The following is a 25656-nucleotide window of genomic DNA, read 5'->3' as shown; positions in this document are numbered from 1 at the left end:
AATCTCAGAATCGCTTGGATAGGTGAAAGCATTCCGGAGTTATTACCACATAAAGTGACACATGTCAGATTTGAAAAATGAGGCTCTGTCAGGAAGGTCAAAAGTGGCTAAAGAGGGAAGGGGTTAATGCATGCACCAAGTTGATTTGGAGCGTGTAACTGGTCTGGAGGAGGCTGAACTCTTAATGGTTGGTAGGGGATCAAATACTTATTTCTCTGTGCACAATGCAAATAAATATATATAATTTTGACTATGTGATCTTCTGTTTTTTTTTTATATAATCTATCTATCACTGGTAAAATTAACCTAGCCTAAAAATTCTAGACTGTTCATGTCTTTGACAGTGGGCAAACTTACAAAATCAGCAAGGGATCAAATACTTATTTCCTTCACTGTATATATATCAATTTGTGCAAATATTTACATTATTTCATTAGTTAATCAGTGTATGTCAGTTCATTAATTCATTTGCATTTTGTTCAGTTAGATTATGTACACACGGAGTGTTTTCGGACGTTTTCAGGCCGTAAACATCCCGAAAAACGGCCGAAAAATCATCTGCCCATTGATTTCAATGGGAAAACAGTGTTCTGTTCTGACAGAGCGTTTTTTTTTACGCGGCCGTTTTTCATAGACTCTATAGAAAAACAGCTCCAAAAACGGTGCGAAAAACGTGACTTTGATTAAAAAACTTCCGAAAATCAGGAGCGTTTTTTTTTTTAAAAGGTTTTCTTTATTAACTTTTTCTCAAGGCACCCTTTTTCACTTCATGTGGCAATGTCCCAAAATAACAGGATTTTGGACACAGGTATTTGAGCTTTTGGTTCAAATATTTCAATGCCCAATCCCATGTGCTCCTCAACTAGCATTGTTATCTCTTGATCTAGATTCTTTCCCCTTTATCATGAGATGCTTGATCTGTAAAATTTTGGTACTGGCTAAGCTAGTGATTACACGACATTGGAAGAAGACAGATGCTCCCTCAATAGATGAACTCATACTCTCACTCAAAACGACATATGCATATGAGAGAATAATAGCCTTGGGTAATTCTTCATTCTCCAAATTTAGCCTATTATGGAACCCCTGGTTTAACAGTATATTCCATAAATAATAGTGAATGATACTCTGTATAGAAAATGAGCAAAGATACGCTGCTTTTTTCGGACCGTGCCTATGGTAAGATCCCAAATGCATATCTAGTCAATGGTATATAGATATTGTCTATAATATAAAGTATTGCTGCAATGTTTTTGTGTGTTCCCGGTTTTTTCCTTGTTACTGTTTATTATGCTGATATTTTCACTAAGTTCGCACTGATATTGAGATCATATGCTTTAATGAGAAATATGTGAAAGAACTTTATATACCAATGCATAATATGTTTATGTTTCATGATTTATGTAAAAACTCCAATAAAAACTATTGAAACGAAAATACAAATGTACAAAAGCGCAAAATTGCGCACAAAAACATACATAGCATACTGACCAACCGCACTAGTTGGCAATAACAATCATCATAGAGAAAAATACAGTTACAGTGCAAAAGCCAGCATGAAAACTTAACGGATCACAGGTGCATATAAGTGTATTGCAAAGAAAACAGAATCAACATTTGACCGCCATTATTGCCAAAACAGACAAAACCGACAGCCAGTCACACTTCACTCACACCTGTCTATCAGACAGCAGTGTCCGAAATCTCCATCCATCTAGCCCATATCATTTGTCAGGACACCCTCTGCTAATGTATAACTTCTGATATAATGGTATATACTTATTTACCAATTGCAACCAATGTTCTATACTAGGACACACCGTGGCCTTCCATTCCATAATTATAACCTTCCGCGCACAGAACAAAACAAATCGGAAAAAGATTTTGTCATAATAGCCTTGTAATAACTCATTCATAATGCCCAAAAGGCACACCTGAGGGGAGAGAACCCGGGGAAACTCAAAGTTATCATGCAGAAACTCTACAACCCTTGACCAGAATAGTGAAATCCTAGGACAGGACCAGACACAGTGCAGGTACGTGCCAACATCCGACTGACACCGAAAACAGCTGTCCGACCCGGAGGCCCCAATTCTCTTAAGTCTAACCGGAGTATAGTAAATTCTGTGTAGAAACCGCGATTGTATTAAAAAGTCTCGAGCACTAACTACGGAATCAAAGAAGGAAAGCTCCACCTCCCTCCACTCCTCCTCCTCCAAATCAGGAATATCTCTCTTCCACCCCAGGTACGCCCTCAGGAGCAGTTTTCACTTGAAAACAGCTCCGTATTTTGAGACGTTTTTTATTTTGTGTATTCACATACCCTTAGTCTATTGATTTGTTTTGTATCTTTTATCTGATGAAACCAATCTAAGGCCCTATTCACACGGAGTATTTTGCAGGCAGAAAAATCTGCCTCAAAATTCCTTCAGAAAAAAACGCCTCCACCTCCCATTGAAATCAATGGGTGGCGATTTCAGGCATTTTTTGGCGCTGTTTCCGGCACGGTTTCCATGTCCAAAACAGCGTGAAAATACTCTGTGTGATCTAGCCCTTTTTATAGTCAGACTTTGAGCATCATGAGAAATACCTTGACTATAAGGCATTGTTCACATCTGCGCTATGAAATCCGTTCAGTCAAAGGAGCAGAAAAACAGGAATGCTGTGACTAATCTATCACGTGACAGACCCCATTGACTTTAATAAGCTCCGTTGGGTTGCATCAAGACTGCATGTAAGTGTAAGAGCTTGTACACAAGTAACGCTATTGCTGCAGAAAATTTCTGCAGAAACTAGCAGAAATTCCACTGTTGAAAAACCGCACCATTTCCTGCATTTTGTACTGCAGAATTGGGAGATGGTGAGATCTCCTGAAAAACGCAGCAATTCAGTCCACTATTCGCAGCAGGAATTGACATGCTGCGGTATGAAAAATATGCACTGCAGGTGAATTTCTGCTCTGAAATTTTACGCAGCAGGTGGATGAGATTTGTTAAATCTCACCCACTTTGCTGCTACTGTACTCCGCTGCGTATTTTCTGACCGCAATTCCGGACGGAAAATATGCAGCAATTCCGTTACGTGTGGACAAGCCCTAAAACTGACTTTTGTAATACACTGCACTGGTGACAAACGGAAACCTTCAGCAATGTTTCTGTCACTATTGAGATCAATGGTGATGCAAACGGAAACTAAGGTTTCCGTTTGCCTTTCCGTTGAGGGGTTAATCCGACAGAACCCCTCAACGTAAAGGCAACGCTGATGTGAACACAGCCTTATCACACACCTCCAGTCCAAATATTATAGCTCTCAAATTGTGGCGACACTAAAACATGATATAAAATTTTTTTTATTGTGTCATTTGATATTGCTGTAATTGTATCGACCCCCAGAATAAAATTTAAACATGTTTTAGTCACCCCGTCTCCCAAAAATTGGAATAAAAGTGATCAAAAAGTCGCATAAACCCTAAAATGGTTCCAATAAAATCTACAGCTTATCCTGCAAAAAACAAGCCCTCACACTGTCCATTCAATTGTAAAAGAAGAAAGTTATTGCTCATGTAAGGTTGGGATGAAAAAACTCCCAATATGCAGGCCAGAGGTAAACATTCCTTTTAGTTTCAAGAGGTGGTTATTATCCTTTAACCCCTTCCCTCTTTAGCCACTTTTGACCTTCCTGACAGAGCCTCATTTTTCAAATCTGACATGTGTCACTTTATGTGGTAATAACTCCGGAATGCTTTCACCTATCCAAGCGATTCTGAGATTGTTTTCTCGTGACACATTGCACTTTAAGTTACTGGCAAAATTTGCTCGATATGTTCAGTATTTAATTGTGAAAAACACCAAAAATTAGCGAAAAATTGCAAAAATTAGCATTTTTCTCAATTTAAATGTATCTGCTTGTAAGACAGGCAGTTATACCACACAAAATTGTTGCTAATTAACATCACCCATATGTCTACTTTAGATTGGCATAGTTTTTTGAACATCCTTTTATTTTTCTATGACCTCACAAGGCTTAGAACTTTAGCAGCAATTTCTTACATTTTCAAGAAAATTTCAAAAGGCTATTTTTACAGGGGTCAGTTCAGTTGTGAAGTGGTTTTGAGGGCCTTATATATTAGAAACCCCCAAAAAGTCACCCCATTTTAAAAACTTCACCCCTCAAAATATTCAAAACAGCATTTAGAAAATGTCTTAACCCTTTACACATTTCACAGGAATTAAAGCAAAGTAGAGGTGAAATTTACAAATTTCATATTTTTTTGCAGAAATAAATTTTTAATACAATTTTTTTTATAACACAGAAGGTTTTACCAGAGAAATGCAACTCAATATTTGTTGCCCAGTTTCTGCAGTTTCAGGAAATATCCCACATGTGGCCGTAGCGTGCTACTGGAATGAAGCACCGGCCTCAGAATCAAAGGAACACCTATTGGATTTTGGGGCCTTATTTTTGTTAGAATATATTTTAGGCACCATGTCAGGTTTGAAGGGCTCTTGCAGTGCCAAAACAGTAAAAATCCCCCAAAAGTGACCCCATCTGGGAAACTAGACACCTCAAGGAAATTATCTAGGGGTGTAGTGAGCATTTTGACCACACAGGTTTTTTACAGAAATTATTGGAAGTAGGCTGTGAAAATTAAAATCGACATTTCTTCAAAGAAAATGTAGGTTTAGCGATTTTTTTCTCATTTCCACAAGGACTAAAGGAGAAAAAGCACCGCAAACTTTGTAAAGCAATTTCTCCCGAGTAAAACAATACCCCACATGTGGTAATAAATGGATATTTGGACACACGGCAGGGCTTAGAAGGGAAAGAGCGCCATTTGGCTTTTGGAGCTCAAATTTAGCAGGAATGGTTTGAGAGGCCATGTCACATTTACAAAGCCCCTGAGGGGACAAAACAGTGGAAACCCCCCACAAGTAACCCCATTTCGGAAACTGCACCCATTGAGGAAATTATCTAGGGGTATAGTGAGCGTTTTGACCCCACAGGTTTTTTGCATAAATTATTGGAAGTAGGCTGTGAAAATGCTAATTAAATTTTTTCAAAGAAAATGTAGGTTTAGCTAATTTTTTCTCATTTCCACAAGGACTGAAGGAGAAAAAGCACCGTAAAATTTGTAAAGCAATTTCTCCCGAGTAAAACAATACCCCACATGTGGTAATAAACGGATGTTTGGACACACGGTAGGTCTTAGAAGTGAAAGAGTACCATTTGGCTTTTGGAGTTCACATTTAGCAGGAATGGTTTGCGGAGGTCATGTCACATTTACAAAGCCCCTGAGGGGACAAAACAGTGGAAACCCCCCACAATTGACCGCATTTTGGAGACTACACCCATTGAGGAAATTATCTAGGGGTATAGTGAGCGATTTGACCCCACAGTTTTTTTGCAGAAATTATTGGAAGTAGGCCCTGAAAATAATAATCTACATTTTTTCAAAGAAAATGTAGGTTTAGCTAATTTTTTCTCATTTCCAGAAGGACTGAAGGAGAAAAAGCACCACAAAATTTGTAAAGCAATTTCTCCCGAGTAAAACTATACCCCACATGTGGTAATAAACGGCTGTTTGGACACACGGCAGGGCTTAGAAGGGAAATAGCACTATTTGGCTTTTTGAGATCACATTTAGCAGGAATGGTTTGCGGAGGCCAGGTCACATTTGCAAAGCCCTTGAGGGGACAAAACAATGAAAACGCCCAAAAAGGGACTCCATTTAGGAGGTGTATGAGGGCTTGTTTTTTGCGGGACGAGCTATAGTTTTTATAGGTACCATTTTTGGATACGTGCGACTCTTTGATCACTTTTTATTCTAATATTTGTAGGGCAAAGTGACCAAAAAACAGAAACTCTGGTAACGTTTTTTACGTTTTTTTTTACGCTGTTCACCACGTGCAATAAATAATATAATATTTTGATACCTCATGTCGGTATGGTCGTGGCGATACCAAATACATATGGTTTGATATTATTTTTCAATAATAAAGGACTTGATAAGAGTAAAAGGGGGATTGTGTTTTATTTGATTACTTGAAACTTTTATTGTTTTCAAACTTTTATTTTTGCACTTTTTTTTACACTTTTTTTACACTTTTTCTCAAGTCCCTCTAGGGGACTTGAAGGTCCAATGGTCAGATTTTTTTTTCTCTAATACATTGCACTACCTATGTAGTGCAATGTATTAGATCTGTCAGTCATTCACTGACAGCAAGCCAATTAGGCTTCGCCTCCCGGCGGGGCCTAAATCGGCTTCCGTAATGGCAGAGCAGGAGACCATTGTGTCGCCAGTCCTGATTGCCTGACAGGGCTGGCGATCTGCTAGTAACCGCTACGATGCAGCAATCGCTTTCGATTGCTGCATCGAAGGGGTTAATGGCAGGGATCGGAGCTAGCTCCGGTTCCTGCCGTTACAGGTGGATGTCAGCTGTACAGTACAGCTGACTTCCACCGCTGATGACGCCGGATCAGCTCCTGACCCGGCGCCATCTTGCCGGCAGCTACGGAAGCCGATCAGGCTCCGCCACCGGGCGGATCTTGACCGGCTTCGGTGCTAGGCAGACCGGGAGGCCAGTATTAGGCCTCCGGTTGCCATTGCAGCCACCGGAACCCCAGCAATTTCATTGCTGGGGTTCCGATGAGCTGCAAACACCTTAAGTGCAGCGATCACGTTTGAGCGCTGCACTTAAGGGGTTAATGGCGGGGATCGAAGCTAATTTCGGTCCCCGCCGTTACAGTCGGATGTCAGCTGTAAGATACAGCTGAGATCCGACGATGATGGCACCGGCTCCACTTCTGGTGTAAGTATACGACATTTTGCGGGAAGCACTGGCCTTCCATGACGTATATTTACGGCAAATGTCGGGAAGGGGTTAAAGAGAACCTTTCACTTCCCCATACATGTGCAGTTGAGTGCAGCATGTAATGGGGAGGGCTGCACAAACCCTGGGGCACTTTACATTTTTTTTCTCCGTTATTTAGATATCGGTGCCGTTATATTTGGCTGATTGGTCACTGATTGGTCAGAGTCATACACTCCTCTGTACAACGCCCACTTGGTCATCTAGTAAAACACGCCCAGTTGTACATTGAGAAACTCATTAGCATAAAGTTAATATAGGTCATAACTGATCATTTTTCTAAATAAAAAACACTTCTGTAATCTACATTACAGCGCCGATCACATCATGTACAAGATAGGCCACTTATAATGTGGTGACAGAGCCTCTTTAACTTGGCTTTTTCTATGGCTTTTCAATTAGTTTTGTTGTGTTATGTGATAAGTTATTATCCTGCAGCAGGTTATTCATTGTCCTTTTAACTTGTATTTTCTTTCTGTATTACAGCTACAATAATGATCTCTTTGAAGAGGGTAAAATGATGTATAAACTCAAACATGAACGAGTTGTAAAGTTGCTTGGTATCATTTTAGAAGGTGGTAACTATGCTTTGGTGATTGAGTTCATGACGAAAGGAAATTTGTTACATGTTTTAAAACAGGTACAAAGCCATTTCATCAACTTTCTTCTTTCTAAAGGCCCGTTTACTCTGCCAAAATTATCGCCCAATTATTGTCATGTTTCTAAGCATATTCGTTTGAATAAATGGCCAGTGTAAATGAAGAATAAATAAATCCTTGATCATTGATCTTCAATGATCACGCCACCGGAAAAATTATCATTATCAGCAGCACGATCTGCAAATGCAAATTCTGCTCACATTAAGGGCTTATTCAGACGAACGTGATATACGTCCATGCAACGCGCATGACTTTCACGCGCGTCGCACAGACCTATATTAGTCTATGGGGCTGTGCAGACAGTTGCGTGATTTTTATGCAGCGTGAGTCCGCTGCGTAATTGTCACGACATGTCCGTTCTTTCTGCGTATTTCGCGCATCACGCACCCATTGAAGTTAATGCGTGCGTGAAAACCACGCATGTCACACGGAAGCACTTCCGTGGGACAAGTGTGATTCGCGAAACAGCAGTGAAAAGGATGAATGAAAACAGAAAAGCACCACGTGCTTTTCTGTTTACAAACATCCAAATGGAGTGTTATAATGATGGCGGCTGCGCGAAAAGCACGCAACCGCGCATCATACAGGGCTGACACGGAGCAGTTAAGTGCCTTTTGTGCACGCAAAACGCCGCGTTTTTTGCGTGCGCAAAACGCACACGCTCGTGTGAATCCGGCCTAACATTTACAATAGGCATCGCTGCCTAGCTCATGACTCTTCTAAGTAGACAACTCTAGGTGAGAATTTTAATCCTCCCCTTGGGACGACGAGTTTTCTTCCCACCGTCTGTGAGGATAATTTTGATTGAAATGTCAATCAGATCCTTGCGAACGACTTTTAGGGTATGTTCACACGGCGGGGGTCCGTAACGGCTGAAATTACGGGGATGTTTCAGCCTGAAAACATCCCCGTAATTTCAGCCGTACCGGCATGTGCAGGCGCTTGAACGCCGCGTCAATTACGGCCGTAATTAGCGCTGCTATTCATTGGAGTCAATGAATAGCGGCTCCAATTACGCCCCAAGAAGTGACAGGTCACTTCTTTGACGCGGGCGTCTATTTACGCGCCGTCATTTGACAGCGGCGCGTAAATATACGCCTCGTGTGAACAGACAAACGTCTGCCCATTGCTTTCAATGGGCAGATGTTTGTCTGCGTTATTGAGGCGCTATTTTCGGGCGTAATTCGGGGCAAAAACGCCCGATTTACATCCGTAAATAGGCCGTGTGAGCATACCCTTAAAACCACCAGATGTTAGTCGATGGTTTGAAGACATAGCATGTAAAGAAGCCTTAGAGAAATATTAGTGGACAATTTTCTGTGCATTTTCCTTAAAAGGGTTTGCCCATTAGGGACATTTATGACACATCCACAGGATATGCCCTAAATATCAAATAGATGCGGATCCCACCTTTGGGATCCGCATCTATCTCTAGAACAGGGCCCCCTAAAACCTTTTCTACCTTTCTCGGCCACAGCTGCCTCCTTTCTATTTCCTGATTAGATAGTCGGGAGTTAAGAAAATAGTGTAGCTCGCTGAGCTACGCTGTTTCTGTACCACCCATAGAAGTGAATGGCAGTTACGCAAACCGTATAGCTCGTAACTATGCTAGGATCGTATGTCTCCGTAACTGCCATTCACTTCTATTGGAGCTATGGAAACAGCATAGCTACGCTGTTTTCATAACTTCCGACCATCCAATCAGGAAGTGGCTGGGAGGCAGTGGGGGCCGAGAAAGGCAGAACAGGGTTTAGGGGCCCCCAATCTAGAGATAGGTGCGGGTCCCAGAGGCGGGACCCGCATCTATCTGTCATTTATGACATATCCTGTGGACATGCCATAAATTTCCCTGATGGGAAAACCTCTTTAATGTTTGTTATTTCAAATCTGAAGGTTCTTAAGATTTTGAACATGAATACAATAAAAAAAAAATAAGAAAAAAAATGATGTATTGTCTTCTATGGCAGTGTTTCTCAACTCCAGTCCTCAAGCCCCCGACAGGTCATGTTTTCAGGATTTCCTAAGAATTGTGCAGGCAATAAATTGTAATTACTGACTGAAAATTTATTGTCACATGCTTTCTGTCTAATGGATATCCTCAAATCATGATTCAGTTATTTACACAAAGCCCCTGTTCACACAGAGTTTTTTGCCACAGAAACCGCGGAGGAAGCCACGTCAAAAAACGGCCGAAATTGCCTCTCGTTGATTTCAATGGGAAGTGGAGGAAAAAAGAAGCGACATGCCCTATCTTGGGGCGTTTTCCGCCTCAAAAACCCCATTGAAATCAATGGGAGATGGGGAAAAACCGTTGCGAATGGCTGCAGCCTTTTTATATGTGTTTTGTGATGCATTTTTTGATGCGTTTTATGGCAAAAAACAAGCGCGTTTTTTTCCTTTGCCTGTTGAAGAAAGAGGTAAAAAAAAACGCAGCAAAAGAGCCTGTTGTGCAAAACCAGAGCTGATTTTTTTTCAGGCAGAATTTTCTGCCTGCAAAAAACTGTGTGAACAGGGCGTAATAATGGGTTTGTTGCGTTTTTGTTTTTTTGCTGTATTTTTTTCCCGAAAAATTGCAGCGAAATCGCAACAAAGCCGTTATGTGTGGACTAATAATAATATATTTCTAATCAGAGCCAGTTAAAACTGTATGCTGACCATCATTAGTCAAAGTGAATGTGATTTAGAATGTTTTCTTTTCAATAAACACTTTGACAGTAATCGAGACAAATAAATTTAGCAGAATTGAAGAAATAAATATTTTAGGTAAAGGTCTCAATATGTGAGGACAAAAAAGAGCCCTACACTTGAATACGTTGTTTTACCATGTGAAAATGATATTATTTGTCATAATGATCACTTCTACATATAGCAGCCGTAATTAATGTAGTTTCTTAACATCTCCTTCTACTTCTTGTTTAGTATAATATGTTACAACCAATGCGCATAGTCATGGTTTGTTTGGTTTTTGCTACATCAGTCATGTAATATGGTTATCATGACTGTCAAGCTTTGACATAGTGTAAGGGCGGGTTCACACGTGGCGGAATTTCACTAAAATTCCGCTGCGGACACTCCGCAGCGTTAATCCGCAGCGGTGCCGTTTGTCCATTGACTTACACTTTAATTTAGCAGTGTTCGTTTAGACGAGGCGTAAAATTCCGCTGCGGAGCATAGGCTGCGGAGCGGAATTTGGTGTCCGCAGCATGCTCTGTCTGTTGCGGAGCAGTGGCGGACTCATGGCGGAATTTCTCCATTGACTTCAATGGAGAGTCAAAATTCCGCAATGAAGTCCGCAGATCTTATGTGTGCTGCGGAGCGTATTGTTTTTACTACCATGACATTTCTTCATTCTGGCTGGACCTATGTATTTCTAGGTCTACAGCCAGACTGAGGAAGTCAATGGGGCTCCCGTAATGACGGGAGCGTTGCTAGGAGACGTCTGTAAATAGTCACTGTCCAGGGTGCTGAAAGAGTTAAGCGATCGGCAGTAACTGTTTCTGCACCCGGGACAGTGACTACCGATCTCAATATACATGTATCTGTAAAAAACATATAAGTTCATACTTACCGAGAACTCCCTGCGTCTGTCTCCAGTCCAGCCTCCCAGGATGACGTTTCAGTCTAAGTGACGGCTGCAGCCAATCACAGGCCAAGCACAGGCTGCAGCGGTCACATGGACTGGTGCGTCATCCAGGGAGGTCGGGCTGGATGCCGAAAGAGGGACGCGTCACCAAGACAACGGCCGGTAAGTATGAAATTCTTTTACTTTCCCTAGGGAAAGTGCTGTTCCTTCTCTCTATCCTGCACTGATAGGGAGAAGGGAAGCACTTTTCCCGCAGTCCGCAGCAGCTAGTCCGCATCAATTTTCTGCACATTTTGTGCAGATCCGCAGCAGAATCTGCAACGCAGATTCTGTGCGGCATTGATGCGGACAGTTGCGGAGGAAATCCGCCACGTGTGGTCATGCCCTTATAGTCCTCTTGGGTGAAGTAATTCCACTATATGTATGCATAGTATTTCTTTGTTTACTAAAATGAATTGTGTTATATTTTGTACATTCAGGTAACCGTACCAGTTTCAGTGAAGGCTCGATTTATTTTGGAAATTATTGAAGGAATGCTGTATTTACATAATCAAAATGTGATTCACAAGGATCTGAAACCAGAGAACATATTAGCAGATGATGAATTTCATGTGAAGGTAATTTTTCAGTGCTGTTTATTAACCCCCCTACTAGCGGTGGGCAATTAATTTAAAAATAAAAACTAAATTCAGAGCAGCTAACTGAAGTTGTGGTCGCAACGGTACCACTACGCCTTGTTTTCTGAAGGTTCCAAATTAGAAGAAGGTATATATATATATATATATATATATATATACATACATATACACACGAGCTCGGTAAGTCAGTCAGTCTGAGTCCATGTTTTCAAAAAGAAAGAGTTACATTTACTATCATACACAGCGTATATTTATAGGACACAGAACAAAGAGCATGACTCATAGAGTGTAATCAGCAAAGGGAGAATCCCTCCCTCTGACCTTGCACGTTATCCCTGACTGTTATGCTGGGTTCACACGTGCATGTCCGTTACGGCTGGAATTACGGAGCTGTTTTCAGGAGAAAACAGCTCCTGAATTTCAGACGTAATGGCATGTGCAGGCGTTTTTCGCAGCGTCCATTACGGACGTAATTGGAGCTGTTTTTCTATGGAGTCAATGGAAAACGGCTCCAATTACGTCCCAAGAAGTGACATGCACTTCTTTGATGCGGGCGTCTTTTTTTCTTTTGACAGCGGCGCGTAAAAAAATGACCCTCGGCACAGAACATCGTAAAACCCATTCAAATGAATGGGCAGATGTTTGCCGGTGCTTTGGAGTCGTATTTTCGGACGTAATTCGAGGTTAAAACGCCCGAATTACGTCCGTAAATAGGGTGTGTGAACCCAGCCTTACATGAACTGTTTTGCTGCCAAAAATAAACAACTAAGTAATCTGCAGAGCATCTGCAGATTATTACAAGGCAAACTAAAAGACAAAAATGAATATCACACTGTGCAGTGAATACTGACAAAAAATGCAAAACATGAAATCATTTTGTCACAAATCCCACCTTTTGAGTTAAATTAGGTTACTGAATTACCCACGGATGGAACTTTGGCTACTTCCTTCAGCGAAGGCAGGGCTTACGGAAGTGGTTTCTTCACCTGATTCACCATAGATCAGTGACCTAATATCTCACAACAATCTTTCATTATAGGGTAGAGGTCTTCTACCAAAAGCCGTCCTTATTTTACAAAAAGCATAACAATTAAAACATATTAGTATCACAAACAAAATCATTAAACATATAAGTGGTTGAAACAGGTAACTTAATATTTTTGAGGCCGTGGGTGAGAACCCTGTAAAGATGTCATACTAATGATGTGTAGTGACATCCTGAAGTTGCGATGCCAAGTGTGTTAAATGGCCTCCAGTAATAGTGGCTGTAATTTTTACCGTTTGTAAAGTCACATTGTGTGCTGTCATCATTTTCCTCACCTGGTCAGACCCTTGTAAGTTTATTCAAGGTCAAAATAAGATTTTGGTAGGGTAAAGGTTCTGGTACCCATACTGTACTAATAGTTTCTTCTAGATTAGGAAGAAACACAATGGTTTGGTTGTTCCACTGTATGTGTGTAATATTATACATACATCCTGAAAAGGCACCGGTTTTACTGAAGGGTGTTAGGCCCCATGCACACGAACGTGCTTTTGCAGCCGCAATTCCCCCGAAAATCCACGGGAGAATTGCGGCCCCATTCATTCCTTAGGGGCCATGCACATGACCGTGGTTTCCACGGTCCGTGCATGGCCCCGGAGCCCGGACCGCAGAAAGAACGGACAAGCCTTATTAAACAGGGTTCATACATAGAAGATTGTTGGTTACATACATACCCTTGGTCTGTTAAATGACATAAGTCTATATTATGTGTCTTGTTGTTGGTGTCAATATGGGTGCCCATAAATATTTGTATGGTCCCATTCAATAACATAGGACTTGGTATGGAATGGTATTGATTCAGACACACCTGCGTTAGTTAAGCAAATTTCAATGCTGAAGTGACTTTCAACAGTGCGATCGTTTGTCTATAGGTGAAATCACAACAAGTCATATTAACATTCATGGTATAAGTTAAATTAACTACTCCTTGGTCTATTTTGACAAAGACTTGTCTGTCTCTTCTCCCAATGTACCTGGAGCAATCAGATCTTGAACGCGTTATATTGAAGACATTGTACTTGTAAGTAAATAAACAATTTCATAGTTTTAGAGTTCTTCCGTGTCCTTCTCCTCGGGATGTAGAACCTTTTTACAGTGGCTGGCGTGAATCCAGTTGGGTTTTCCTTCAAGTTTCACGAGGTACTTGTGGTTAGCAACACCTGGAAAGGACCATCGTATCTGGGTGTCTCTTTATCACAACCTACTCTCCAGGCTGAAGCTTATGAGAGCCTTCACAATTGTATGGATCTGGAATGGAAGAGAAAACTGGAGAATGTATTTTTAGTAAGGTGCCCATGTAAAGCTTGTACATAATTGGTTAACCTACCATACTGCATTTGAAGCAACTGTGGAAAATAACATCCAAGCCTAGGAACCGAGCCAAATAAAACTTCATAGGGACTCAACTCTGTCCTTTTGTTGGGTGTATATCTCACTGAAAAGAGGGCTAATGGTAAACACTCGGTCCATGGTTTCCCGGTTTCCATATACATATAGTTTGCCTTTTGAATTTTTAATTTTAAAGTCCCATTTAACCTCTCGACCTTCCCACTACTTTGTGGATGGTATGAGGTATGGAATGCTTGATCTATTCCTAAAGCTGTCATGATCTGAGTCATTAACTCTCCTGAGAAGTGAGAGCCTCTGTCACTTTCCATTACCTCGGGTACTCCATACCGGCATACCACTTCAGCCATTATTTTCTTGGCAGTGGATATTGCAGTCGCTTTGGCCACTGGGAAAGCTTCTGGCCAACCTGAAAACAAATCAATGCATACAAGTACGTATTCATAAATTCCCACCTTTGGTAATTGGATGTTTTCGATCTGTAGTCCCTGAAAAGGATACAAAGGTCTTGGGGTATGTTTCTGAGGTACTTTTACAGTACTTCCCACATTCTTGTGAGCACATATCATACATCCCTGGGTGAAACCAGGGGCGAACCAATGTCTATTTACCAAGTCGCTCATGGCTGTTTTTGACTGGTGTGTCTTACCGTGAGTTACCTGGGCCATCATAGGATGTAACGTTCGGGGTAGGCAGAGCCTGTCTTTCAAAGTCCATAACCCATCTCCTCTTTGGATGGCACCTTTTTCCTGCAATGTCCGCTGTTCCTCTGGTCTGGCTTGTTTCTGTAGAACTTGTAACGTTTTAGGGTTAGCAAAGTCACACACATCCTCCGTGTGTAGTACAGTCATTGTGGTAGCAAGGGGGGCAGATGTTTTGGCTGCTTATTTTGCTGCTCTATCTGCTAAGTCATTACCCTTGGTTTCCATGCTGTTCGCCTTAGGCCTCATTTACACGAGCGTAATATACACGCGTGCGACGCGCGTGCTTTTCACGCGTGTCGTTCGCACCTATATTACTCTATGGGTCAGTGCAGACGATGCGTGAATTTTGCGCAGCGCGAGTGCGTTGCGTAAAACTCACGACATGTTCTATAATCGTGCGTTTTTCGCGCATCACGCACCCATTAAAGTCAATGGGTGCGTGAAAACCACGAAGGTCGCACGTAAGCACTTCCGTGCGAACTGCGTGATTCGCGCAAGAGCTGTCAAACTGAATGTCAACAGAAAAGCACCACGTGCTTTTCTGTTTACAAACATCCGAACGGAGTGTCTTAGACATGAGCGAACCGAACTTTACCGGGTTCGGCCGAACTCGTTTTGACCGAACCCGGCAGGAGACAGTCACTGTGCAGGGTGCTGAAAGAGTTAAACTGGTTCAGCACCCTGGACAGTGACTTCCGATTCCAATATACGTGAACGTGTAAAAAAAAAAAAGTTCTGACTTACCGATAACTCCCGGCTTCTTCCTCCAGTCTGACCTCCCGGGATAACAATTCAGTCCAAGTGACAGCTGCAGCCAATCACAAGCCAAGCACAGGCTGCAGCGGTTACATGGGCTGCTGCGTCATCCAGGGAGGTGGGGCCAGATGTCAAGAGAGGCGCGTCACCAAGGACGCGTCACCAAGGCAACGGCCGGGAAGTTCTCGGTAAGTACGAACCTCTTTTTTTTTTAAACAGGTTACTCGATATGGTGATCGGAATGCACTGTCGAGGGTGCTGAAAGAGTTACTGCCGATCAGTTAACTCTTTCAGCACCATGGACAGTGACTGACGTCGACTAGCCTCATCTCTATGATGGCGGCTGCGCGAAAATCACGCAATCACGCATACACGGATGACACACGGAGCTGTCAAGTGCCTTTTGCGCACGCAAAACGCTGCGTTTTTTGCGCGCGCAAAATGCACACGCTCGTGTAAATGAGGCCTTAGTGTGTGCTTTTATTTTTAGTGGGTTCCATTAGGGCTTCCATTAAGACTTTTACCAGGTCTGAGTTTTTGATAGGTGTGCCTGCTGACGTGAGGAATGCTCTATTAATCATGATCAATCCCAAAAGCATACCTTGAGTCCGTATATATGTTATCTGTCTTATCTTTTGCTAACCTACAGGCTTCTGCGAGAGCTTTCAACTCCGCTTCCTGTGCTGACATGTGTGATGGTAGTGCAGAGGCGTAGCCATGTTCTCCAGCACCTGGGGCAAAGATTCAGTTTGGCGCCCCCCCCCAACCTCTTTCCCGACATCTCCTTCCCCCTTGCCGTGTTTGTTTTCTCTACCAATCGACGTGTCATTTCTTTTTATGTAACGCGAGCATAAAATTATTTGTAAATTTCACAAGCAATATGGTTCTATACACAACACAAGAACCAAGCTCACTACATATATACAACACCAGCACAAATACAGCTCAATTTAGTGCAACCCCTGCCGTATAGGTTTGTACGGCGTAAAACTACAGCTCCCAGCATAGCCCGAACAATGGTGAGGATATCCTGGGAGATGCCGTTTCACAAAAAATAAATCCTATCATAATCATCTCGCTGCAGATCATACAGTGACTACAGTGCTGATTAGAGGCAGAGTGAACATTTACATTAAGTGACCCACCGGTGACGTCTCAGATTCTAGTTCTTTTTCTCCATCCGGTCCACACCTCTATGACGACTTCTCCCGGTCCATTTCTGCAGTTTGCCGCTCACATGTCTTCAGCTTCTCACTTTTCCAACATTTCTGCACCTATGAATAAATATAAAGTTATCATTATACCACACACTACGCCCCTAAATATAATAGCGCCATACACTGCACCTCTAATTATAATAGCACCATACACCGTGTCACACACACACTATGCCCCCTGTAGATAGTGCCTGCCATAGAGCCCCTGTAGATAGTGCCCCCATATAGACCACCCCTGTATATAGTGTCCCACAAATAACTCCCCCTATAGTGCTCTACAGATAGCCCACCCCTGTATATAGCCCCCTGTAGATATAGCCCACCCCTGTATATAGTGCTCCACATATAGTCCACCCCTGTATATAGTGTTTCACAGATAGCCCACCCCTGTATATAGCCCCCCCTTGTACATATAGTCCACCCCTGTATATAGTGCTCCACTAGATAGTCCACCCCTGTATATAGTGCTCCACAGATAGCCCACCCCTGTATATACTATATACAAGGGTGGGCTATCTGTGGAGCACTATATACAGGGGTGGACTATATGTACAAGGGGGCTATATACAGGGGTGGGCTTTCTGTGGAGCACTATAGGGGGAGCTATTTGTGGGATACTATATACAGGGGTGGGCTATATCTACAGGGGGACTATATACAGGGGTGGGCTATATCTACAGGGGGACTATATCTACAAGGGGACCATATCTACAGGGGGACCATATCTACAGGGCTGGGCTATATCTACAGGGCTGGGCTATACACAGGGCTGGGCTATATCTACAGGGGTGGGCTATATCTACAGGGGTGGGCTATACACAGGGGGGCTATATCTACAGAGGGGGGCTATATACAGGGGTGGGCTAAACACAGGGGGGCTATATCTACAGAGGGGGGCTATATACAGGGGTGGGCTAAACACAGGGGGGCTATATCTACAGGGGTGGGCTATACACAGGGGGCTATATCTACAGAGGGGGCTATATACAGGGGTGGGCTATATCTACAGGGGTGGGCTATATCTACAGGGGTGGGCTATATACAGGGGGAATATATCTACAGGGGGCTATATACAGGGCGACTAGATCTACATGGGGGGGCTATATACTGGGGTGGGCTATCTATGGAGCACCATATACAGGGGTGGGCTATATCTACAGGGGGCTATATACTATATAGCCCACCCCTGTATATGGTGCTCTATAGACAGCCCACTCCAGTATATAGCCCCCCTGTAGATATAGTCCCCCTGTATATAGCCCCCCTGTAGATATAGTCCCCCTGTATATAGCCCAGCAGATATAGTCCCCCTGTATATAGCCCAGCCCTGTAGATATAGCCCCCGTGTAGATAGCCCCCCTGTAGATATAGTCCCCCTGTAGATATAGTCCCCCTGTATATAGCCCAGCCCTGTAGATATAGTCCCCCTGTAGATAGACACCCCCCCACGTAGATAAAGTCCCCCGTATAGACAAAGTCCCCCCCCCCCGCAGATACAGCCACACACTTCTATTGCAATTATTATTTTTTTTAATTTTTTCAAACTCACCTAATTCCCGCTCCCACGCCGTCCGGCAGCCATGGAGACCTGCTCTCTTCTGCGCAGGTCTCCAGGGGGTTGAACGCAGCGTCTATGAAAGGCGCTGATTGGCTGGGCAGGATGACTTTCCCTGCCAGTCAGTCAGCGCCTTTCATCGACGGAAGCGTCACTGGTACAAAAGGTACCAGTCGCTTCATTCGTGGAGAGGCGCTGAATGACCGGGCACGGAACGTGCCCGGTCATTCATTGCTTCTAATTGTACCTGTGTCCTTGCGACACAGGTACAATTATAGTGCAGGAGGAGGTGGCGCTGGCGCCCCCCTCCGAACTGCGCCCGGGGCACATGCCCCGCTTGCCCCCCCTAGCTACGCCCCTCGGTAGTGCCTCGGCTTTGTGTACTACTTGTGTATCTACTACTGCATATCCGGTATGGAAATTACCATCCTCAAAGTACCTTGAACCATCCACAAAGAGAATAAAGTCAGTGTTATGTAATTGCGAATCCTTGACATGTGAAAAGCCCACAGTCTCCTGGGCCATAAGGGCCATGCAATCATGATCTTCCACAGAAGGAAGAAATTTAGACCAAATACCTGAATCTTCTCCCCCTTGCTCCAAAGGCAGTAAGGTAGCTGGATTCAGGGTGGTACATCTCTGGATAGTCACCTGATCAGGAAGAAGCAAAGCACATTGTAATCTCAGATGTCGAGCAGTAGACAGGTGTTTCGGCTGAACCTGTGTGAGTACTGCTGAAATATCATGGGGGGTGCAAACAGTCACAGGGTGGTGGAGTATAAGATCTGCCTTGTCCGGGACTGCCTGCACTGCTACTATTGCCCTGACACAAGATGGGGTCCCTCTGGCTAGTGGGTCGAGTCTGACAGAGTAGTTGGCAACAGGACAGTGTTGACCATGTCACTGTGTAGGGACAGCACTGGGATGTCCTTGTAATTCAGTGCAATAAAGCTTGAAGGGTTTGGCATAACCTGGAGTTCCTAAAGTGGGGGCTGTTTGTATGGCTATTTTAAAAGAAAAAAATTGTCCAGTGCCTCTCCTGTGAGAGAAAAAGGTTCCGTTTTGAAACAATAATATGGTGGTTGCATGAGTCCCGAAGCATTGCGGACCCAGGGTCGACAATATGATACTAGCCCTAAAAAGGTACGGAGGGCTCTGAAAGTTTGTGGTGGAGGTATTGTTGAGATCACTTGCACCCTTTCAGGTGTTAGGTGACTAATCCCTTGTGACACACAGTGGCCCAAAAATATCACCGTGGTACAACAAAACTGACGTTTCGCTCGTGAAACCTTACAGTCTTTTGTTGCCAAAAACTGCATTAATGACAGGGATGTTTGGATACACTGATCCTGGCTGGGGCAACATAATAAAATGTCATCTACAAATTGAAGAAGGATCACATCAGGGTCAGGATCCCAATCTTCAAGAACTAGGCCCATTGTAGCCGTATACATGCTGGGGGAATTCTGGGCGCCTTGGGGGAGCACCTTCCATGTGTACTGTTTGCCGAAATGGGTGAAGGAAAACAAGTACCAACAGTCAGGATGTAATGGCACAGAAAAGAAAGCATTTGCCAAATCAATTACAGTAAAATGTGTGGCATTGTGAGAAATTTGGGCCAACAAGGTATGGGGATTTGGCACAATCGGGGTATTAAATACAATAGCAGTATTGACAGCTCTAAGATCATTTACCATACGATATTTGTCTGGTTCCCCCTTATCCATCTTCTTTTTGACTGGGTACAATGGGGTATTACATGGGGACACTATTTCAGTGAGGATTCTGACTGAGCTATTCTCATGGAGTATTGTTTCTTCTGTGGGAGTGGGTGGCCAGGTTTGAGACTTACAGTCACTGGTGGGACTGGAAGAACTCCTACATCCGTAGTAACCACGGGCTGCCCATAAGCTGACTGGTATCACGCTAAGGAGTGTCTCCACTTCTGATAGACATAACATTTGAGACAACGGCCGTTCATCCCAAGGGTTAAGATCACATGAGGCAATAAGACATAATTCTTCCTCTCCCCAGTGTCCTGTCAGCTGCACTGTCCCATCTTCTAGATATTCTATATTGGTCCTGAACCCCTGTAACAAATCTGCTCCTATTAAGTTTACAGGGGTGGTTTCGCTAGTGACGGTGCGAGTGACTACAGATTTGTGAGGACCAAACGAGAGGACAACTGGCTTTGTGAGGGGGTTCTGGACTACTTTCCCCTCTACTCCCACACATGGTTGTGTTTCACCAGAGATAAAATGATTGGGTATTTGACTGGCACTTACTACTTTTGTGGCTGCTCCAGTATCAATGAGAAAAGGAATTGGCCTCTGCCCTTCTAGGGCTAGAAATACTAACGGGACAGGTCCTAATTTAATGGGCAGGATTGAAGCTATTATGCCAGCTTCTGTATTGCCAATTTCTCATGATTGATACCCATAATCCTCCTGATTCGGGCGATGCCTGCCCGAGTACTGCAGAGGAGGTTGTTCTTGAGCTCCTTCCTGTGACTGAGCTCGTGGCTGCCAATTGTGGTCTCTAGGTCTCCTTGGAGCTTTACAATTTCTGGAAATATGTCCAGTCTTATCACAATTGTAACAAATTATCTGTTTTCGTGGTCCTCTGCTCTGTCCCCCTTGATTCTGATTCTGGGGATAGTAGGGAGCCACTCCCGCTACAGGATTTTTCTTTCTCTGTTGTTTCTAACTTTGTTCTAATCTCTGTGCCACTTTCATGAGGTCTCATGGGTCTAGGCTCCTCCATTCAGGACGGGCTACTCCTACAGCTTCTTTTATGGATTTCTTTAACCCTTCCATAAAGGATAAATCCCTTTTTCTCTTTCACTTCCTCATTCCTTTCTCTGTTCCCGTCGTCATCCCCATCTCTTACCATCATAACATTCATAATAGAACTTTCCTCCACATTCGATTTCCCTAGCCCCTCCTCTCTGTACTTCCTTGGACACTTTTTCCCAGGCATTCTCTTGCTCCATGAACTTTTTATCTTATCTTTTAACCATCCTCTATGGGTTCTACATACCTCACCCCTTTCAAAAATCTGCTCAGGTTTTTGACTACATCTTTCCCTTCCCTTTGTTTTACTATATCCACCGGAGAAACTCCATGTTTCTTCTTCTGGGGTGTCAGTGTCACCAAATTCGCCATCTTGTTCACGCTACGTGTCCCAGCATCACCTTGTCTACTGGAATGGGGCAGACTGATAGATAATAACTTACTATCTATTTTCTACAGTCACCCATACACGTACTTTTCCCAGCGTCACTGTAAAGGATCTGCCAGGCACAACTTCTGTGGATACACCCATAGGTAATCAGTCTGCACCTGCTTCTATGTCTCTGAGACTGACTCCATCTTCCACCACTCAGGATGGCAGGCTTAGGAGTGGGAGAGCCTATCATAGCCTGGCCAGACGGAGCTAGCTCACGCTCTCTGTCTATTTATACCTGCCTTTCCTGTTCCTCCTTTGCTTGTGATTCTTCTCGTGTGGTTTCCTGGCCCAGCTACAGCTTCTGACTATTTGATCCTGCTCCATACTGACCCTGGCTTGCTGACTACTCTCCTGCTCCGCGTTTGGTACCTCGTGCACTCCTGGTTTTGACTCGGCTCGTTCACCATTCTTGTTGCTCGCGGTGTTGCCGTGGGCAACTGCCCCTTTCCCTTTGCTTTGTGTTCCCTTGTCTGTTTGTCTCGTGCACTTACTGAGTGTAGGGACCGCCGCCAAGTTGTACCCCGTCGCCTAGGGCGGGTCGTTGCAAGTAGGCAGGGACAGAGTGGCGGGTAGATTAGGGCTCACTTGTCCGTTTCCCTACCCCCGTCTTACAGTCACCTTGTCTACCCGGAAGGTGCTGATAGATACTCACTTACTTTCTATTTTCTACAGTCACCCACAGACTACTCTGGGCAGAGCTTTAAAATGCGAACCGGGGTCTGTGACACTCACCCACACCCAGACTAATCCAATATAGCAACAAAACTCCAAAAATAGCAAACAAAAACAATAGCATGAGTGAGGCATGATCAAAACTCATTCTTTACCTAAAACACATTCACACAACCGTTACAGAAATCAGGCACTTTTCCTGAGGGAACAAGGATTCATGGACCGCCACGCATTTAAGTCTCTTACCTTATGTCTCCCGCTCACCCGCGAACTCACAGTGTAGGACAGAGAAGGTGCAGAGCAAAGTTGTAAGAATTAAAGCTCCTTAACCTTATGCTGCAGCGATGGTCTGCACGTTCCTGGCTAGTCACTGCAGGGCGTTTGGAGAGTCAAGGGAGCATCAAGGTGTAGCTGCCGATCCCTGTTCGGGCACCAATTTCTGTGGTCGCAACGGCGCCACTACGCCTTGATTTGTGTAGGTTCCAAATTAGAAGAAGATGTATATATATATATATATATATATATACATACACACGAGCTCGGTAAGTCAGTCAGTCCATGTTCTCAGAAAGAAAGAGTTCAATTTGTTATTATATACAGCGTATATTTATAAGACACATAGAACAAAGAGCATGACTCATAGAGTGTAATCCGCAAAGGGAGAATCCCTCCCTCTGACCTTGCACGTTATCCCTGATTGTTACATGAACTGTTTTGCTGCCAAAAAGAAACAACTAAGTAATCTGCAGAACATCTGCAGATTATTACAAGGCAAACTAAAAGACAAAAATTAATATCACACTATGCAGTGTATACTGACACAAAATAAAAAACTGGAATTTTGAAATTATTCCTTCACAAAGTCATGTTGCAGAATTTGTTGCTTTGTTTTCTTTCATTTTTTTTCTTTCCACCCGGTTTGAATTGTATCTGCATCCTCCGGATGCAGATACAGTTGTACCCAATTGTGGAGCAGGGAGCCATCAGCCCCTGCTCCACCGTTCAGTATGTAACGCAGGCCGATCGCGGCTTGGCACAGACAGGCGTGATGATGTCATTGCTTTACACTGTGTAGGGCCACTATGGGGCATTATACTGTGTGGGGGGCCACCATACTGTGTGGGGGCAATGTCGGGGGAAAATTTTATACAGTAGTATACTGCAGGATCAGGGGATATATATTCATTTAATGGTGTGGCATGCAAATCGGGGGCATGGCATGAAAATAGGGACATGGATTAAATAATAGTTCATTAATCATAATCGAGGTTACATGTTCACTTAATCTTGATTTTGACTTCGCCCAGCACTACCCCCTACTGATTATCCTGAGCTGTGCTCTTTCAACAGGTGGGGACAATACTGTTTTACTGTTTTGAACTAGCACAGCACGGGGCAGCAGTATGACTGCAGAGCGAGTCTACTAAAGGCTCTAGTTCAGGCAAGAATGCTGCTAGATCTTTGTCTTGTTTTAAAGAATAAATTATTCTGTAAAAAAAGTTTTTTATTGTGCAAAAGTAGTAAAAAATAATAATAAAAACTATAGAAATTTGCTATTGCCTTAATCATAACGACCCATAGAATAAAGCAAAGAATAAATCCAAAAAAACAATGGCGAAACTGCTGTTTTTTTTCTATTTCCCCCAAAAATATGAATAAAAGTTATTCAATAGATTATATGTACCCCAAAATGATTCCTATAAAAACTACAACTTATCCCACAAACTACAAGGTCTCATACAGCTACATTGAAAAAAAATTAAGAAAGTTCTTACCGCTGTAACACAGATGGGCAACATTAGGGAACCTGTCACCAGCATTTCACCTATTGAACTTTACTTATCCCTCACTGGCCGCTGCTATCAAAAGTTCATTGCCGTTATCCCCTCTCCTAAACTTCTCCTCCGACTGTGAATAACGGTCTACGATCATTTTGCGCTTTTTATCATAATAATCCGGTGTCCCGTTGTACGCACACCTCAGAAGAGGACATCAATGCACAAGCGCAGGATTTTGTGTGCTGGGGGAAGGCGAGGAGCTGTCAATCAAAAGTGAGAAGGTGGGGTAAACTCGGAAAGACTTGAGCAATGAAGATATGACTCTTTTCAAACGAAGATATGACTCTTATGCTCATTAGCATACGGTGTGGGAACACTCAAAACGGAATACTAAAGCTACAGAGCCGACTAAGAAGACAAATATAGGTTATATAGAAATGATTTTTCAGGTGACAGGTTCCCTTTATGGCTAAAATGAGTTACAATACTATGTGGTTAAAATGCACATAAGGCCCCTGATGTATGCGCCAACTTTACTTGAGCTATAAGTTCAAAATCTACAATAAAAAAGGTGACATATTCAGGATGGTTTTTCCAATTTTAGGTTAGGAGGTTAAGGAAAATGATAGCCTGACTGTAAGATGGAGACGAATTTTGCAAATATTGGCACACATTTATTAACCCCTTCACGACTGCCATACGGCTATATACGTTCTAACTGCCGATGCCCAGTGCAGTTAGCACGTGTATAAACATTGGCAGCCTGGAACGGGTTTCATGAGTGCAGTGCTGCTTCAGTGTGAGCAGCACTGCACTCTCATGTCGACCAGGGCTTTGAGAGCCCCGGATTACACTCGCCACTGTAGATAGCGCCACCCACAACCCCCTGTAGGCAGCACAAAACTTTCTGTAGATAGCGCCACCTAAGCTCCCTCAAGCATCGGAATCCGTGGCCAGAGGGAGCTCCTGCCATCTTTCCATCCTAGTGCCACCCCCCTTCAGATAGCAACCCCCCGCTGTAGATAGCATCGCACCCCCCACTGTAAATAGCGCCACCTGAACTGACTCTAGGAGCGGAATCCCCGGTGTCAGATCGCACTGGCCGGATATTCCTCTTCTAGACAGAGTCCCTGACGTCACTGTCCATTTGGACAGTGACGTTAGTGGCTTTCTCTAGGAGCAGAATCCCCGGCCGACACTCTGGCCAGGGATTCCGCTACTGGAGAAACCCCTGGTGTTACTATCCATATATGGACAATGACGTCAGTGGCTCTCTAGGAGCGGAATCCGCTCCTACAGGAAGCTACAGTGGCGCTATTTACGGAAGGGGGTGCCGTTTATGGGGGGTGGCGCTATCTGCAGCGGGGATATTGCTAAATACAGGGGGGATGTTGCTATCTACACATTGATGCAAAACAGCCATGAAAAACTGACAGTTGATTCGTTGTTGACGGCCATTTTTTTCACGGTCGTGTGTATATAGCCCTATTCACCCTCCCCTCACAGCGATCCAGGGTGACAGAGAGAAGAGGGCTAATTGTTACAGAGCTCTACAGTGTGTGTGTATATATATATATATATATATAGAGAGAGAGAGAGCGATAAAAG

The 25656-nt window shown here is 43.5% G+C and overlaps 1 protein-coding gene across 1 annotated transcript in view; it reads left to right on the top strand.

Annotated features, from left to right (window-relative positions):
• RIPK1 (receptor interacting serine/threonine kinase 1) overlaps window positions 1–25656 on the top strand; it is a 108620-nt gene that overhangs the window by 27807 nt on the left and 55157 nt on the right. The window contains exons 3-4 of the mRNA XM_075828468.1: window positions 7356–7509; window positions 11591–11728. Coding sequence (XP_075684583.1) covers window positions 7356–7509; window positions 11591–11728 — 292 coding nt within the window. The remainder of the gene's footprint in view (window positions 1–7355; window positions 7510–11590; window positions 11729–25656) is intronic.

This window comes from Rhinoderma darwinii, chromosome 5, assembly GCF_050947455.1.
Source record: "Rhinoderma darwinii isolate aRhiDar2 chromosome 5, aRhiDar2.hap1, whole genome shotgun sequence".
In the NCBI taxonomy this organism is placed as follows: Eukaryota; Metazoa; Chordata; class Amphibia; order Anura; family Rhinodermatidae; genus Rhinoderma; species Rhinoderma darwinii.
Note: the sequence above shows the minus strand (reverse complement) of the source record. Positions and strands in the feature narration are given on the sequence as shown.